This window comes from Neolamprologus multifasciatus, chromosome 11 (assembly GCF_963576455.1).
Source record: "Neolamprologus multifasciatus chromosome 11, fNeoMul1.2, whole genome shotgun sequence".
NCBI classification, from domain to species: domain Eukaryota; kingdom Metazoa; phylum Chordata; class Actinopteri; order Cichliformes; family Cichlidae; genus Neolamprologus; species Neolamprologus multifasciatus.
In genome coordinates, this window is record NC_140449.1 from 24,963,140 (window position 1) to 24,982,903 (window position 19,764).

Consider the following 19,764-nt stretch of genomic DNA (forward strand, 5'->3'; position numbering starts at 1 on the left):
AAAACTTATAAAAACTCATGTATCGACTATGATACACTTGGCGTTCACAGGTTAAGGAGCCACTGAAGGGGCAGCTGTTAGCCTCTAGCATGCTCCTATGAAGGTAGCGGGCTTCATATCGCCTGTCAGCTCGGTTCCCTGTGGGGTTGAACTGTGAAAAGCAGTAGCTTATCTCACCAGAGGCCTTCCTCTTACTCTTTCTTTGTCTCTTTACATAGGTTTTATAATAAGGAGCTCTTGTCAGGCATCTCTTATGGTAACCTGGTCACTGAATGCACACTCTCTGTTCATTAAAGTGCCACTTTGGAAAGGTCAAAGAAACTAAGGGGTAACGAGACAGAGAGAAATGAAAGAGAACTGTGGGTGAGAAAGGGAGAGAGTGGAAGAGAGACAGAGAGCTTGTTAGCAGCCATGCTGAAAGTCTGCTCCAGTTATTCAGCTGACTGGGAGGCGCCGCCTTTTTTTTTTTTTCGCCAAAAACTCTTCCTCACTGTCTCTGTTGTATCCCCACACCCTCCCTCCCGCCCTCTCTTCTCCAAGGCCCGTTGGTTCCAGGTGACAGGATGACTGAGGGTCAAGCAAGACTGCACATTGGGTAACTCACCTAGCTCACATAAGAACACACACATTTACTGTCTCTATCTCTCTGCGAGACACACATACACACACAACATGCTCGCTCACTGGGCTTTCGACTGCAGGGCTCATTAACTACACTACAGCTGCCCCTGTTTTAGAGACGCTCCTCAGCACGCTGTCTCTCTCTCTCTCCCTCCCTCTCTCTCTATCCCTGTCTCCCACAACCACACACATATTTAAGCTTCCTCTGTCTTTGTCTCCTGCAGCTAAATACACACACACACTGCCAAAAGCACAGATATTGTCCCTCACAGCATCGCTCAACTTTCTCTCACAAAGCTACAAGTAGGATAACGAATAACAGTAATAACAAAATTCATGATTTTAGTTTTGCTGCAGATTTTCAGATTATCGGAAGAAAAACAAAATACGTGCTCTAAACAAAATGCTTCCAAGTTTCAATAATGGTGGGAAATTGTTAACCACAAATAAAATCTTCAAATCAATTTGATGGAAATAAATAGTAGTAAAGCAATTTTTCAACAGGCATAACATCACAGACTCCACAGCTACCATAGCAAACCATGCTAAATATATGTGATGATTATTAGACCAGTCTTAGTATTCTTATGGCTTAGTTTTCTTGTCTTCTAAGTTATTTAATAGACTTGTTTGTCTTGAGGGGGTTTTCTAGCTTAAGTTCAAGAATGTGTTTTGTACACAAACTGCATTGAGGGCTGCATTGAACTACTGGGGTGTCCTCTATGTGTGAATGGTCCATTTGATGTTGAAGTCCAGGTTTTACGTATCTGGATAAACACTTTTTTATTCACCACATTCAGTCTGAAATAAATGTAAAGTCTTATATTCAGTTTTTATCTGGGCAGGTTTATGCCGCTATAGCCTTAAAGTAAAAGACAGAAAAACATTCAAAAGCAGTCCAAAACCTCATAAACTATAGCGGATTCTTCCATCCATGTTTTTATTGTACTTTTTTTTGCCCAAAGTACTGCATGTGATGTTCACTTGCAAATAGTGCCAAAATAAGCTTAAAATGGCAATGGTATGGTATAAAAATGGTAGGCTACAACTTGTGACCTTCAGGTGGTGAGGTTCTTCGCACACTGGAAATGCTTTCCAACATCTGGTTTGAACTACAGGCTATCAACTATCCACCACTCAAAAGCAGGGCTGTACCATACATTCATTTTTCACTCCTCCTTGGCGATTGGTTTAGAAAAGGACATCGAAAGATATGTTATTTATCCAGAAATCACCTCAGCATCATGCTCCATGAATACATTAGCAGTTTGCATCTGTGCATGACTGTGTGCCTGTATCTATGCTTGTCCCCCGGGATCTCGCATGGCCTCAGCAGAAACAGCGCTTATCTCCTGCGATCGAGTCTGATGCTCTAAAGCTGCTGCCATCAGCCACAAACTCATTAATTACTCTTTAGTATCAAGCCATAATTAGAGACACCAATCAGGCCCCCGCTCTGCCAGACCTCCCCCCACCCCCCACCCCCAACGCCTCCCATTCCCTATTAGCACTCCACACCTTACTGTGTGCAAGTGAGTTAAGCTAGTTGCTGCGCAGTAGCACAATGCTGCAATGAGCTCCCCCATGTGTAAGATTAGGCCGCATGCGGTTAGATAGGAGAAGAAGAGGGAGGATGGATGAATCAGGCTCGATGTGTGTTGGCAGGAAATAACGAAGTAAGAGAGGAAGGAAAGCCAGAGATAGTGAGGTGAAGGTGAGAAGAAATACAAGAGGGAGATGAGGTGATGTTGGCGCTCAGGTGGAGCATTAATTTGCCATTAATTATGTCATCATCGCTTTGGGTCACCCCCCTGCTGCACACGCACAGCTCTCCTTGTCTCCCACTCCTGATGAGTGGATCACGGCAGAGGGGAAGAGAAAACATCTGATTAAATCTGTCTTGTCTGTCTCTGCACTTGGAAGAGGGTAAAATGGGGACAAGAGCTAAGAGTTAGGAGGGTGATGGTTGGGAGTTTTAAGGACGGTGATAGGTTTAATAATGTGTGAAGGAGAGCGACAGGAGGATTTCCTGGTAGGTCATTTTCCTTTCATCACACACACAAAAAAATCTGTAGTCTAAGACACCCAAGGGATGTTTGACGTGTTACATAATCAGTTTTATTTTTAAAGGCACTTTGAAATTAATTTATGGAGGCTATTTTTGAGATATAACTAATGGCAATGTGGCCTTTGAGAGAGATTGGAGTCAAAGTGGAGAACTGCTGCTGTGCTGAGAACTGAGTGATTTGCACTTTTTAGTAAGATTGTAGGTCTTCTGCTTACACGATGGATACAGCTTTAGATGAATGGCCATGCAACAAACTAAACACATTTCCAATGATGAAAGTGACTGGAAGAGAATTTCAACAGACTAGACTGACGTTCCCTTTTTAATCACAATAGCGAAAGTAGAGAAGTATATAGTATAATGGCTGCACTCGACTTAGTGGCGGTTCTGGTTTTGTGCATCACTATCATGGCTTACAGGGAACCTTAATGAAACTGAGCCATAATTAATTACGCCTGTAATTTATTTCTTTTCGTACTGTGACAAGACAAAATAAAGTATCTGCTGTGTTAAAAGGTCTATTAGCACAGAAACAAGGAAACACAGATCATCCAGCTTGATGACGATATGGGACAACTTGTGTAAGTGTTCCTGAAATGAGTGTACAAGTGTGTTTGATTGGTCTTTAAGAGTATACTTGGAAAGTTGCTGTTAAACTATTTTTTTTTTACTGATCATTGAACCCATGCCCTACAGCAATCATAGAGAGGTGAGCAAGTCTTGATAGGGATCCTGTAGCTTTTAGGAAGTCAGGATCTTAGTTATGGACACTCTTGCGAGGGGAATCTTAGACTTTGAAGTTTAATGCAGATTGCCAGCTCTCTAAGCCACACATTAAACCTTTACTTGAAGACTTTTGGAACCCCTTATGCACACAATGTTTCATATTCATCCTTTTGGATTTAATCCAAACTGCAGCCGACTTCTTATACAAGCCTTCAAGCAACGGTTGAAGTAGTTTGCACACTGCCAAAATGAATTTAGAAAAGACAATATCCTGTTTTAGAATGAGATGTCATTTGTTTCTCATTAAAGATAAACACTGTTATCAAGCTGTTTCAAGATAATTGGTCTTGAGATATCTTAGAACACTATTCAATTAATTTTTTTAGCTTGAGGCCGTTTATTTGGTGGTCAACACTGTGATATCCTAAAATATCTGATCTTGAGACTTACTTCAAGAAAAAGTTCATTACCTATACAGATTTAGTCTTTGTGGTTATTGCTGAAACATAAAAGAAGAAGTAGATCCATAGCCAAAAGCACAAGCACTGAAAAGTCCCATTAAAACTCCCAAATTGATTGACAGGTCTTTTAATACAGGGACCAACATTAGTCAACAACTGAATCCAAGTTATTAATGTTTGCTGGTGCTGAAAGGTGTGTTTACATCGGTATGAGGAAAATTGAAGCCATCCCAAGTAATGCAAAGACCCCTCTGCAATGTAGTTTATACAGCCTAAAAACTAAATGGTGAGTCATTGTATGATTTCTGTGAGACACGCTGGACTAAAATGACTTTATATTTATTGCATTAAAAGATGTCCACCTTATCACCTTTAACATGTTGTCTTACTTTTGTCCAGGTCTCTTCAGGACCAGAGCTGTTAACTGTTCTTTCAGTAGTAAATCCAAGGACTTACTTAGAACTTCTGACAACACTAACCTTTTGCCTTTGCTCAGCCCCAGAAAGGTCTCTTTTTGGTGAACACCTGTTCTTTGACTACACACTTTGATCCTCTGCTTGCATCTTGTAACAGCTAATACACATTTCCAGTGCATATTATAACCTTTCAGGCATCACCCCCTTGTGAAAACATTGAGTACTGAGGCATCTTATAGCCTAATCATTAGCGTTCAGCAGACTTTGTTGGATATGCTCTTGGTTCCTGTCTCTCTGTAACCAATACAGACAAAAATGCGATTTTTTTTTTTTTTTTTTTTTTGAGAAAGGACTATGTCTCAAACCTTTGATCCTTTGAATGGTGGTTGTCTCTAAAATGTCTTACAGTAGTACTTAAACTTAAGGGCAAATCATAGCTTTCAGAAGGATCTTAGAAATGCAGAGCACAAAGACTGCTTTTGGCTATAACTTACCAACAGTTTCAAACAAAATGTTTCCTTTTAATTCCTTTAAATATCACTGTACCTTTCAACTGTCCTTGCGCTTCACTTTGTCTGGGGTGAAACATGATGCTAACAAAACTTAATGGTTTGCGCTTTCAAATTTTCATCAGTTTTACCCCTCAGTTTAACAGCTCTGCAAGCAGCACCGTTGGTTTGGTGACCTTTTGGAGGTGTTTTTTTTTTTTTGCTGAACAATCTTTGGCCACCTTCAGGACAACACTACTACTGACCAGCAAGATGTCACCAGTGTTTTAATCCTGTCTTTGTGATCATTCATCGACACGTTATGCAATCTGTATACTTTCAGACAGTTTAACCTTTTAATCATCATTTTATGTATTTGTGGAGCCTAGCTTCATCCTAAAATGTTATAAGTATAAATCAATTAACTGACCCTTTTTTTTCCAAACAAATTTGAACTCATGTTTGGAAAAGTGAAGTCCTAGTAATGGGTAACGATAAAATTGATGTGGCTGGGGTGGCTAATAATAGGTCTTATTTTGGAGGCATCGCATAAAACTTCACACTAGTGGAAAATTAATCATTTCAGTGACCAACTGAATTTTGGAGATATAGCAGTTTTCTTTTTCTTTTTTTTTCACTTTGCAGCTCAGCCAGAAAGTGAGAAGTGCTGAATCCTCATAAGCACTCAAGGACATCTCTACCCTGGAGCTTTGCCTGGGTGGGTCTGTCTGTTAGCAGTTAGTAGTGTCCCCAGCCAGCCTTTAGCTCCAAGGGCGGTCTCTACAACAATATCACTACGCCAAGTAAGGAAGGACCTGCTCCCAGATGCCTGAGTGGATGAATAATGACACTAACACAGTTTCGCTCTCCCCCTCTCTGATAATGAGGAACAGAAGAGCAGAACCTCCCCGAGGCGCCGCACCTGGACTGGACTGCCTTCCTGTCTGCCCTAGCCGCCATCCCTCTCAGGAGATATGCAGAGAACAGTGAGACACTGGCCTTCTGCCAGGTTCTCAGTCTTAGTTACACTCAATCACACTCAGTTTAGGCTAATTGTGAAATTATGAAACATCCTATAAGGTTACCAGACTGTGTTGGACTGCTGTTTTAAAACTAAATAATTTTCGTTGGTTTTTTTTTTCCTTTTTCTTGCACATTTAGCTTTTATATAAGCTGTCTGACTTCCTCACCTCCACACCTATATTTTTCTCATTCTCTCTACTTCTCACATTTTTCCCTCCAGAGAAGCTCTGCCAAGTGGAGTCAATTAAAACTGTACATCTAAGTGAGAATTGCCTAAGTGTGTATGTGTCTGTGTGTATGGTTTCATAACTGTGCTGTGTGCTTCTTTGTATAAAAGTGTGAATCTGTGGTATTTTCAAATTTGTGTGTGTGAATGTGCATGTCTGTGTGTGTGTCTGAGTGTGTGTGTGTGTGTGTGTGTGTGTAAAAGAGTATGTGTAGAGGTAGAGGCTCCCTTGGGGCCTGGCAGTATGGCGCTGTAGCGCTGCACACTCCTCCTGTGAAAACGCCTCCAATGGGACCAGGACAGCTGTGGCCAACCTATACTGCTTTGTGGGCCATAACAAGCATTATGACACACAAACACACACATACACGCACACACACCTATTACTCCAATCCTGGCAACTCTGTCTGGCTGCCTGGGTGCCTCCTTGTTTTGTCTGTCAGGAACTATCTTTCTCTCTCTCTCTTTCGTTCTGTCTCTCACACACACACACACACACACACACACACACACACACACACAAACCTTCACCCTATCTCTCGCCTTCTCATCCATTCTCTAGCACAAGTGATGCTTCCCTGCAATTGTCATTTTAAAATTTTTCCCCCCATTTTTGATTCATGGTGTCCACTTCCCACACGCAGTGACTTGGTGTCCTGGTCAAATGCTGCAAACAGGGGTTGTCGCCCCATTGTGAGAAGAGTTGTATGTTAATAACAAAATAAGGAAACACAAGGAAAAAATTAATTTGCAAGCAGCTCACACATATTCGACTTGTCAGTTACTGCACAAAAGCAACTGACAAACAGAAGTAGCTCAGGAAAATTCCCCTTCAGACTCACTAAATTGCAAGGAAAAGCTCACTTGGTTGTGTTTTTGTGGGGGAAAAAAATATTCTACATGGTCATATTTAAACAAATGTGACAACAGAGACATTGTTTTCTTCGCATTTCATTTATTTAACAGTCACCAGATGATGAGATACATTCTTTTAAAAAAAGAAATAGACAACAAAACTGATATTATTTTGAGATTTTAAAAACTATTATACAATTTTTTTAATATATAGATTTTGTACAAAATAAAAGTCAGTAAAAGGGTCGGAGGGAGTGACATCTTAAAAAACAGACAAGAAGAGAAAGGGACAGGCGTTGACTCAAACGATTACCACATTTAGGAGTGACAAAGACCAATCTCTTTCATAAATAAATAGAGGAAAATTAGACATCATATATAGCTATCTTTCCAATAGCAGGGCATTGATAAACGTCTGTAGCATAGGATATAACATAACCGCTTTGTGAGGCCCAGTTGCTTATAAAATTTCACGCATTTTCCGCTCAGAGATTAAATGGAACCAGTGCGCTAAAAGCCCTGAAATAAAGGTATTTACCTCAATAATGGGTCTGATAGTCTGTGCCATGCTTGACCTTTGGCTCTAACAATAACCCCCCCCCCCCCCCCCCACCCCCACACTCCTTCTTTTCCTTTGTGTGCCGTACTTTGTACAGACCCAGTGCGAAGAGTCTCCTTGAGGGAATTAGAGAATAGGGGTGTCCTCTTTTCTTCTCTCTCTCAAGGCCAGTGAGAAATTATCTGCAGACTCCCCCACTCACAAACGCAGAAACAACTGAGCAGAGCACAGCACATACGGGAGGGGTGCACGCTGTTGAAGCTTTGGAAGGTCATACTGCGCTACCAAAATAATTTCACCAGTGGATTCCACCCTTACACTATGGATATTTCAGCACTGTCTTCATCAGTCCTTACAATTTCAACAGTACAACAACAACTACAAGACAACAGAATAAACACACAAAAAGTGGATGCGGATGGCTGTGAAGCATTACAACCCTATCAGACACAGACTCATGCCACTGAGATTGGCTGATTGTTTTCTCCTTAAACATCTCCCTTTTCACCTGTTTGAGTATTTGAAGTGCAGGGTATAAGCACTGAAAACATGGGAACTAAATGGAGACAATGGAAACGATTTACAATAGGAGTACATGACCTGTTTTGAGACACACACATCCAAGAGGAATGGAAACTAAGGCTGATGATTGATCCCACTGCAACAACAGGCTTTTGTTCTATCCTTGTCTCCATCTTTTCTTTTTGTTTACCCATTTTGAGCAGGCATGTGGCCAGTGACATTGGCCCTTCTCAGAGCAGGACAGCAGGCAGAGTGACTTGGCGTTAATCACCATTTTGTCTCACTTTCTTGGCGCATTAAGCTGGAGAAGCAAGAGGTGGCCCGGACAGCCGAGGTGAGAGATGGGAGGACAACACGTTAGCCTCTCAATAATGACACATCGCTGCCGCATCACTTTGGAGATTAAAAGCAAGATGCTGAATTTCAATCAACCTACATTAATGGCTTGGTGTGAGGAATGGTCACTTTGTCTCCACTCGCAGACGGAGACAGAGAAGGAGAGAGAGGGAGACTAGCACAAGAGGCCCAGGTGAGACAAGGTGATATGACATTTTAATTCACCAAATTGCGCGCTGGCCACTAATGATAGAATCCATTTAACGGCACGATGACAATATTCTCGAACCAATAGCAAAGAAGCCGAACAAAAAATGGTTGCATCCGAGAGAAAAGTCAAAGTGCAAGACTATAGCTATAAACAACAGGGCTGCTGATGTAAGATAATTACGCAGAGCTTATGAACGAGTGAATGTGAATGTCTTTCAAGTGATGAACTGGCTTCTGATCAGACCTCTGTTTAAGTCTAGTGTACAATTGAATTTCAGCCAATCTTGAGGGATATTGCATTAAATAATATATTAAATTGAGGTATAAATAAGTCATAAGAACTGCCTATGATCTTAAGGTACCACTACATTTGAAAACTCAGGGCTCCAATCACATGTAACTGAGAATTTTTTTTGTCAAAAACAGTTCTCCCGACCTTTAAAAATGACAGTATATAAGCAAACGACTCCAATTTTATCAGTTCATAAATCTGACACTTTATTAGCAGGGCTTGTTATTCCTCATTTGTTCTTGTCAAATACTGAAGCCACCTTACAAAACATGCCAAGCTCTGCCTGAGCTGCTCTGTGAAGGCATTACACCGTGAGATGTGACCCACTTGCAATAAAGTGCATTCAGAGTTCAGTTCTCATGGCAGATGAGAAGCGATGTTGGGCAAGCACAGCTGAGAGATTGTCATCACAGTATAGTTGATTTGAGGAAAAACTTAATGTGACATGAACTAGAGGGGGATCTTTTAAAAAAAATGGGGGGGGGGGAGGGGGGATGACAGTGGAATTGTCAAGACAACAAAGAGACATGGAAGTGTGGATCCTATAGTCTTTGTGTCAAATCAGGAATGTCACAGTTGAGCACAGTGCTTCATGAGGAGGGTCGTTCTTTCTGAGGGTTAGACGTGTTGTTCTTGACTTTACCCAGGCACCCAGCTCTGGTTGCTATGGGCTTGCTGTGGACCAGCCAGTCCACTCATTCCCATCCCCATCCCCATAGTCACACCCATTCCCATACCCATGCCGATGCCCACACCTTGGGCTAAGGAGCAGTCAAAGTTAAAGTCCATCTCCTCCCCAGAGTCCATGATATCATGGAGGAGGATGGACTCCACATCGCAGTCTAAGCTGCCATGGAACATGTCAATGTCCAGGTCAGCTGGTAGTCTCTCATGGGGGTGAGGTTGGTGATAGCCATGGTAGTTGCTACCAGCGGTACCACTGCCCATCCCGAGGCCATGGTGATACGGTCCATTACTCATGCCTTGGTGTTGTGGGTCTGGGTAATGGTTGTGACGTGGGTGGGGAGCTGTGGCAACATGGCACGAGTCCTGGGGCATGCCGAGCATGCCTGCTGGATTTGGGGGGAGGGTGGTAGAAGCAGGAAGGTGGGCATGTGACGGGGGGCTGTACAGGTAAGGAGCTTTGTGGTTGTAGGTCTGCAACTGATTGCTGCTGCCACGTGGGGTCAGGGCAGCAGCCCGGGGTGGTGTGTGGTTATGGCTCTGGCTGAGGCTGTGACCATTGTGAGTGAGGCTGTGAGGTGAGTTGTGGTTGGTTACATTGTTGTGATTATGACTGGGAGTATGGCTGTGAGTTCTGTTATGGCTATGAGTTGAGCTGTGACTATGCAGTCCATTGTGGCTGTGGCCATTGTGGAGGCCGGGGTGGTGGCTGTGATGGTTGGATCCAACTCCATTTGTAGCTTGATTCATCAGAGAATGGCTTTCCCTCTCCTGTCCCAGCATCATGTCCTTGGGACAGTATTGCTGTCCAGCTGGACCCCCTGTTAGCAGACTCTGAAGGGCATTAGTGCTTGAGTATGCCCGCATGGTTCCAGAGAAACTGGCTGGTTTGTTCTCCTGAATGGTCTGCATGGGTGAATGGTGACGCAGCATCCCCATGCCTGTTGCCCCATAGACACTTGAACCATAGGAGCCCTGTCCTTTCACTCCAGAGTTGTAGTGATAGACAGCAGTTTGGTGCTTATGTCTGCCAATAGCTTGATGCTGCTGGTGTTGCTGCTGCTGTGAACGATGATGATGATAACCATCCTCCATCATCTGCTCATCCAGACTGATGGCACCTGTCAGGTTAGCCAGCTGAGGCAGCTGCTCAAGAGGAGGACAGTGATTTCCAGCACCCATGGATGGAGAGCGTGCACTAGTTGGCGACGGGTAGAGGTGAGGGGAGGTGGAACAGGACAGGCCACCCTCCTCTGGTTCCTCTGGTTCTCCCTCTGCGAGGATGGGTGACAACCGCCCACTAAGGGTAGACGCTGATGAACTAGCCCTGGAATGGAGGTCTGTCCAAGCATCAAACTCACCATCTGTTCCAGATGCACCTCCGGCTCCTTGGAGGCCTTTCCGTGAAGGGCTGCCATGATCAGGGGAGCTCTGGAGCCCCACACTAGCAGACCCAGCTCCAATCCCAGGGCGGCCAACCCTCTTGCCTCTGATCCGGCCTTTGCTTTTTAGGTATTTTGTGCTGTTGTCCATAGAGACTGCTCGTCTCCGCGGGGCTTTGCCCATTTTTCCTCCATCTGGATTGAGCATCCACCAGGAACTCTTCCCTGTACCCTCATTCTGCACCCGGATGAAGCGTGTGTGAAGGGACAGGTTGTGTCGGATTGAATTCTGCAGAAAGATAAAAGAGAAAGAAAAATATAAAACTAAACTGTAATATAATGAATGTCATTTCAATTACTATATATGTAAAAATGTAAACAATTCAAATAAGGGAAATGTGCATAAGATTTAGATTAAAAAGTTCTACAAAATAAGATTTTTTTATTACATCAAGTATTAAAGTCAATGTTCAAGAAAACCTTAACCACAAGCACAGCTGTCAGTATTGCATATAAACCATCTGGTCCATACATGATGAGTCACAGAAAATTGTCCTAAATTATCAGGTCGCTTCCATTTCAATATTAGATGCACATAACCAGAGTCGACTAAAATCAGGAAATTTAGAGCTCACTGAAAAGCACAAACATGCTCAAATAACAGCTACAGCTGGCATAAAGCAACACCCTGTCAGTCTTATCCCACCTGAAATGACCGAAGACTCCGACTTTAGACATTCTCCCTATGTACGTCAATCCTCCCACTTTCATTTCCATCAATCCATCTGTCCTCCTCTACTTCTGCTTTTAGCTGGCCTGATGTAAACCACTGAGGTTAGCTGTACTGTATGTTTGAAGTTGGTGCCAGCCTGGCTTAGTGCCAGCTCTGTCTCTTTCCTTCACGTAGGTTGAATGGGGGGATGTATCGCAAGATTGAGCCCGGAGGAAGGAGGGCTAATGGATGTATCTCACCCTCTGACAGACCTTCACTGCCTATCTCCCTTTCCCTCCCTTGTTCTCTCTTTATCACAGTCCTGTATTTCTTTTTTGTCACTATGCTTCATATTCAACTTGTCTCAATTTGAACGTGAGTCATTTCCAACTTCTGGCTTCAATTTCTATGCCTTCAATTATACAGTGTGCCACCAATTACTTTCCCATTATCCTCTACACTGGCATGGGTTGGGGTTAGCCAGTGACTCGGTCATTCAAAGGATATAGTTTCTTTTTTTTAATCATTTATATCTCAAGGGTTGGTGAATAATAGCGATTTCTGAGTGTCAGGGAATCTGTTGTTATAATTCTGCTGTTTGTGCTGCATAAGTAATTTAGATGCTCAAGCAGGACAATATCAAATCAAAAAGCATCTCCTGCAGTTTGGAAATATACATATACAATGGATTGTTTCGGACTGAGGGGTACTCACAGCACTATCTTCATTATGTTGCACATTATTTGTATTTAGAGCGAATTGCACGGCAGGGAAACAAATCAAATTGCGACGGTGAACATATAAACGGGAGGTGAGCTGAATTCAGGTGATCTGTGAATGCCTCCTTGGGTTATTTCGCCGTGACACCTCCAGAACTGGGTAACCATGGCAACCGGGTAAACGCGCAATGGCAGAACTATATCATATTGTGGTAAGAGTCAAGAGAGTCAGAGAGAGAAATGGAGGGAGAGTGGGGGATGGGGGAAAGGATGCAAGAGGAGGCGGCTGTTTGATGCTGCTGCTCCAACACTAAACAGCCTTTCATCTTGGCAGTGCAAGTCCGCAGGGGATGCCCGCTCCCTGCTTCTGACGGCTTCTCTACGTGCCGCGCCAACTCCCTGTCTCACCCTGGCTGGCTCATCCACCTATCATACCACTCCAAATCATCCCCCATCAAGTCCGGTGCATGCCCGAATTAAAACATATGTAAGCATTCATGCCTTTCCATCGCGGCCGGTGGTAAATGAGGCATCTTTCAGAGAGCTGAACCACTTCATGCCACAACTCTGTGTGACCTGTCTGATTCAAATCTCGATTTATCCCCGTATGAGGGAAGAGCAGCCCCATTGAACTTGGAGGGATTTGTCATCATCCCAAACCCTCTTTATCTGATGAATCCACCTGCTAGAGAGATTTGAGAGATTTCGGATGGTGGCCAGCAACGGCATCATCATCATTACTGGCTGCTGGCTTTCGATAGTTTTCTACCACATGTTTTTTGCTGTCATCCTGTTTGCACGTATTTGTGTGTGTGCTAGAATTTAAGATTACAAAGGTTGCAGGTGGTTTCATGGTGGGTGTGGTTCTGTCTGCCTCCTGTTCTCTGAGTCAGGGGCAATTTGACCAGCCTCTGGCCCTCACGCCCCTGAAACAGGCAGTCACTGCTAATCCCTCTCCATCCCCGAGTAATCCCAGACAATCCTGGGCTAATCCCAAGTTGATTCAGGGGCACTCCCAGCTGGGTGTCTCACACAGAGCTATGCCAGGTTACCACATACACAGCAGGCAGCTTGGATATGCTATGATCCTATAGTAGCAAAAAGTAAGGGGAGTTTGATGTGGGAATCAGGGACACAATAAAAACCTTATAGGATATGGTTAAAAACTACTCCAAATGTTCCTGTGTGTATTTTTACTGGATGATTTCTGAGGCAGGTGTTAACTATATTTTTAATTTCTCCAACAAATCAACTACCTCCAATTTATGCTCTGTCCTTGAGGGTTGGCTTTGTGACATTCTTTAGCCCTATGGGTTAAAGAATAGAATAAAATTGAAAACTTTATTATGCATTAAATATTCATAAAATGGAAATTCTCTTTCAGCCCCCTGGCTTGCTGAGACAGTCCGATGAAGCCCACAGAAACATACAATGACAGAGGAACACACATCACATGCCTGGGTTCAGGACACTACTTCCTATTCAAATCATACGCCTTTAATACAATGAGGCTAGTGGAGAAGGCTCTAAATAATGAATGAACCACTGGGTCATGTGGCGACATCCAGTGCTGGTACCATAATGCTGGAACGAACAAGATGGAGTCATAAGAACTGATGTGACTTCTTTGTTTCATAATCAAAAACTTTATTTTTTATTTTTCAGTTATTAGAACTGAAGAGGCCCTTGGATGAGAGGTGAAACGTCACAAACCACATGCTTTTCATTAAGAATTGCATGACCTGGTTGACTGAGAACCTGCACAGACATATAAAGAGCATCCACCCTCATCAAATACTGCTAAATCAGGCTGTAAGGAGTTAATTTGGCCACTAAGTAAAAGAGGCTAAGGGTGATAGTTTATGGACCAATCAAAGCCAATTAAGGTGAACAAGGCTTTTGTGACTGCAAGGAAACAATCAGCTTGGGTTCAACTCTCATTAAGGCCCAAAACACCTGATAGCTGATTTAGACATTTAGACAAAAGCAGCGGGATAGGACTCTTTGTCCTCAGATTAAAAGATTATGTTCTTTACGAGCAAATCTCCCATGTTGACACTTTTTCCACCCTGCACAGGTGGAATAAGCAGCGGGGGGTGGGAGTTCAACTGGTTTTATAACAGATACAGAAATCTATAAATCAAATCTAGCAGGAACATCCTTATGTGTTCCTCTTCCCTAACCTCTTCAAGAACCATTCATCTGGCTTTTGGAAATCTCACAACACCAATCAATAGCTCTACAGTTCTCCCTCCTTTCTTCCACATGCAAACTCAGTTTGATTCAGAGACTAGAGAGGCCTACTTAATGCTCAAAATCAATGACGTTTAATGGCTGTCAGTGCGCACATCAACATCTGACTAACTACACAATCCACCTGCAATATGAGGCCAATATGGGTGCTCAATATTCCATGTCCCCACTGGTCATATAACAATGTTAAATCGCCACAGGCTTGTGAGTTAGCTGTCTTTTCCCACTTGCACAAATTGGCTTAATGCCCAACATATCCCTCTGTTGCCACTCCCAAGATGTCAGTCAGGCATTAACATTGGGAGTAGCTGTAATATGGGGGTAGGAGGTATTGTGTTGGATGCAGTGATTCATCTGGGATAACCCGATTGACTGGCATGGGTTCAGCTGTGCTGGGGGATACAGCAGGAGGTGAAGGGTCCTGGGTATAAGGGGCGGGAATATAGCGGTAGCACAAGGGGCCCCTCTAAGCCACACAAATGGGTGCCCTCAAAATGCCCCCTACTTTCCCCATCCCCCTCCATTAGGGCAACATCAGAATCCACTCAGGGTTTTTTCCCGCTCACTCACAGAGGAGTGAGGAAACAGGTCAAATGGTTTATAAGACCCATCTTGTGGTGAATGTGCACTCATTCAAACAGAACTTAGTGAGAAACTAAGGACTGTGAATGAGGTCTGGGAACCAGCAAAAAGAAACCACTCACCCGATTCAAACAACCTCAAGAGTGAAGCAGTGTGGTGCGCTTGCCCAGCTAAGAACACAGCAGCTGTTCTTGTAGTGGCACCGGGTAAAACCGTTTGCCACACTCGACTGGTATTACCAAACCATTTCATGCAGAATGGAGCCATTATGTATTGTCAAAGGGTATCCCTCTATGGTGCACATTCATTTGATAAGCCTAAATCAAGGGGGAGTAACAGAAGCGCTAACTGTGTTTATTGTAATGCTGTTTTTGCCTGTGCAGAAGGCAGGAGGGATCAGGGGGAGGGGAGGTTTCAACACAAGCAGTTTTGTTCAGCGCAGGAATGAGTTTTGTCAGCTAAGCCTGTCTCCAGGCTATTGGTGGAAATTAGCGCCAGCTAAATATTCGCTTTCCGTGATTGATGTCACGGCTCGCGTTGTCCCTTTGAAGGGAAATAAAGAATTTAGAGCCATGTGGATTAATAGGGACAGGGTTGGGGGAATTTTATGTGTCTGAGGGGGACTTGAAGAGCGACTGAAGGGCCTAATGGCGGCACAGATATGGCACAATGAAGCTGTGACGATATGGTGTGTCAGAGAGAAGGAAAAGACAAGTGAGACTATGACAGTGAGTACAAGAAAGAAAATTGGAAATGGTTTGCGCGGGTGTGTGTGTGTGAGAGAGAAAAAGAGAGATGTAGCTATTTGCCTGAGAAGCCCAGAGTCAGATGATTAAAATCCCTTTAGGAGGCTTCTTTAAGAGAGACAGATGGGCAGACAGGCCTGTTTTGGAATGCAATCAAATTGAAAAGATTAAAAAGGAGTCTCTTTTATTAGGAGGTGAGAAACAGTTACTTCTCTGCCACATGCCATCATCGCCTCCACAGCAGTGGTCACGACTGCATTGGCATGCAAGGCACATTGCAGCCCTTGTTGAAGAAGAAATAAACCTGGGATTAAGAACTGCTTCTATCTCCGTGTATCACTGCGGGATCTCTGAAGATTGGCAGCTTTTGTAATTTCTTGTCGAACAGCTATGCACTGTAAGAAGAGTCAGAAACTTCAGGTTTCAATTTTTCCATCATCATTACAGGAAAGGCTAAATGCTAACTCATCAACTCGCCGATGGCCATCGTTTTACAAATAGAACTTTATCTTAATCCAAGCGCCAAATGTGAACAGGTACAATTCAAATGTGCATTCCCTTGGCCGCCATTGTACTTGAATAGACCGAGTTTGCACAGTAGAGTGATTCAAGCACTGTGAAAGGTGCTCTGTACCCGACCCCATTATTCCACAACACTGCAGGAGTGCCATTTATAAAAAGGCTTAAAATGGAAAGCAAGTGTGTTGTAGTGTGTCTGGTAGCCTCAGATCAGGAAGTGGCTGTGAAGAGGGATGTAATGGAGTTGGTAGGGGATTCCTGCCTGACTGTGCACTAATTGCAGCCAATGGCTGGCGACCCATCAGCCGTGCCCACCCTGGAGGGAAAGGTTGGCATTGGGGTGGCAGGGTTTGGGATAGAGAAGGGCTGCTGCAGCTTTGATGGGTAAAAATAGATACTAACAGATTAGAAGAGCATCTGAGACACGGATAGGAGATCGGAAAATCCGCTCGGCTGATGCCAGGGGCAGCTGAGTGTTTCCGGTGGGCACAAAGGGGACACAATCTGGGCATCACGTCTAACTCCCACGCACGAAACGGGGGAGCCATGTGGGCACACAAATGGGCACGTGCCACAGTATAGCATGGGTGTGGTTTTTCCACTGGGACCTGCAAGGTAGGCAAAGCTCACACCCTCCCACAGAGGATTCACACAACAGGTGTTAGGGCTGGGCCACCTGTGGGGCCGGCCGCCTGCTCGCACTTCACACCTCGTCTAGGGAGCAAACTAACATTTTCCACTGGGCTTGCCATGCTTTTGTTAAAGAGCAACACGTTTCTGGAGAGGCTTTTACAGCTCTTTTTTTTTACAAGATCTGCAAGATATGCGTGCGTTCAAGTGTGTGCAAGTCAATCTGCATTTATGTGAGTGCCTGTGTGTCCATATTTGTGTATCAGTCCATTTAATAGCCAACAGGCACAGTGTGGATTTGATTATATTGAAACCTCCCTCTGCTATATACAAAGAAACTGTCAGCCAACAATGGAATCAATGCGGGCCCAGGCTTTTTTTCCCCACACTCAGCTTCCACATAATCTCATTCATAACAATGAGAATCTCATTTCCTACATTCTAAAGGTCAGTGCACACCTCTGATCGCACTTTAATAAAAATCATTCTCAGCATTTAATTTAATTTCAGCAGAGCAGGAAACTCATAGGCAGCCATGCACATGGCATGAAAAATTAATCGGATCGTCCCTTTAATTGCTTCAATTTCACAGCATAGAGAAGAATGACCACAATCTCGAAGAAGAAAAATAATGCACAAATCCAGACCACAGCCACACATCTGTAGAGGCGCATACTCAGACAGAAAAAAAGACGACAAGTGGAGTCATGTCAGCTGAAGTGCCAGGTTTGGCCACATTTCAATATAAAAAAACATTTTTTTGGGATCCTCAGCAAGGACTGCCTCCATATCTTTTTCTCATCACACATTATAAGTCTCACCTAAATTGGCAAAGTGTACTCAACAGCCACACGTTCGTCTTCAAACACACACGCACACACACACCTGTACACACACTCACTCGTTCTCTCACACACATTCATTGCACACACATGCCAACATGACACAAAGCCTGGCACACCGGGCACACTCATTACCGCAATGCCAAGCTACCAGTTGCTAAGGAGACCTGTGGGAGAGGGAGGGTTCCTTGTTGTTGCCATAGCAGCCGGCTTGCTCCCTGCCAACTCTCTCCCTCGGGGAGAAACAAGGCAAGAGGTGGGGGGTGAAGTGGGTAGAGGTAGGGGGCAGCAGTTTAATAGGGCTATGAGGTGCAGAGGAACTTCATTAGCCATCACTGTGCAGCGCACCAACCACTGTTTCCCATGAATGCCTACCCACATGCTGCACTTCAGCCTGCAGACTTCCACTTACTCACGCACAGCCCATAGACCCCCACTTATTCATACACCTATATGGAGAAGAAGATGAGAATTGCATGCTTAGAATGAAAAGCACAGTTTATCAGCACAGGGGAGGGGTTGAGAGGCCAGAGGTGGGTGAGACACAAAAGAAGTGTCTTGAATATGGGGGCCTATTTGGAAGAGAAGAGTGGTAGGGATCTAAATCACAGAGGCTTAGATAGTTAAAGGCTGTATGGAGACAATTTTCTCTGCGACTGTGTCTCCCCTGAACCAACTTTGACCTTCACTGACACCCTTTGTCCTTCACAGTACAGAATAGCACTGTACAGCCAAACAAAGAGTATCTAAGTATGCATACTCTTTGTATATACAATAGTATGTATAGTATAATATCGTGTAGGGTAGTATATGCAGACTTCACACTTGAATTCAATCATTTTAACAAAAATATTACAATGTTTAAGAATTAGGGGATTTTTTTGTTCTTTTTTTTTGTTTTTTGTTCAGATGCTCAAAAGTCATTTTAAATAGGTTCAAGTAGCATAATTATAAATATAAGGATAATTTTTTTAATACTTATATGAGAGCCCTTTACAGTTAATAAATATCTGAAGTTTAGGTCCCGGGGACATAAGGATAGAGGAGGCTACTTTGAAAAAAGAAAAAAAAAAATCAATGATGTAACCCACAGATTAAGCCCACTTTGATTTCCTTCTTGTGGACATCACCCAGACTTTCACTAAGTAACAGTATACTGAGTCCTCAAACGTGTTGAACAATGGGCTTTTTCTCAGGAAGGAAAACGTAAAAGTGATTGCACTGACATCGTGTTCATGGGGGAAAAAAGACGTACTAATCCTTGAACTGTCAAGTGTTTGCAGTTTAAGAGTCAGAGTATTGAATGAAAAACAAAATGTTTTATCAGTTTATCAAAGGTACACTTCTGTTATTTGAAACCACCGCTTTATAATAGATCTCAAATCAAGCACAAAATGAATCCAGGCTCATGTGAACATGGCTTTAAAGCAGGATACTTGTGGAATCAAGGAGAGGAGAGCTGTGGTGTTGGGTCAGGGTGATTTCAGTATTCAGAAGCAGTGCTTCGAATATTGACATCCCAGTAACCCATGATGCACCTGGCTGTCTCAAATTCTCATATTTTAAGTGCATGTGTACAGTATGAATGAGGGAGGCTATTGATTTGTTCTGAATGAACTCGCGAACACAGAAGCTTGGCCAATTTCACCGTAAACCCATAAGGACGTGAAACGAAGGATGATGAGAAAAAGACACTCCTGTCCAACTGAGAGGAACGAGGAGATGGGGGACAAGAGAAGAAGGGATTTACCCCTCCTCCATTCAAGTCTCCCCCTCCTCCCTCTTTTTTGTAAAACAAAAAAAGACTAATTAAGTCAGTTTGAGTTTGGGCTTTATGTGTGTGTATGTAATGAGCACATATGCAATAAAGGGAAAAAGAGGAGCCAAAATAC

General features: G+C 43.5%; 1 protein-coding gene across 1 annotated transcript in view; it reads right to left on the reverse strand.

Moving 5' to 3' along the window:
* Positions 1–6,910: 6,910 nt before the first annotated feature.
* Positions 6,911–19,764, reverse strand: part of LOC146508585 (forkhead box protein O6-like) — a 29,256-nt gene continuing 16,402 nt past the window's right edge. The window contains exon 2 of the mRNA XM_085177080.1: positions 6,911–11,158. Coding sequence (XP_085033206.1) covers positions 9,443–11,158 — 1,716 coding nt within the window. The 3' untranslated portion in view covers positions 6,911–9,442. The remainder of the gene's footprint in view (positions 11,159–19,764) is intronic.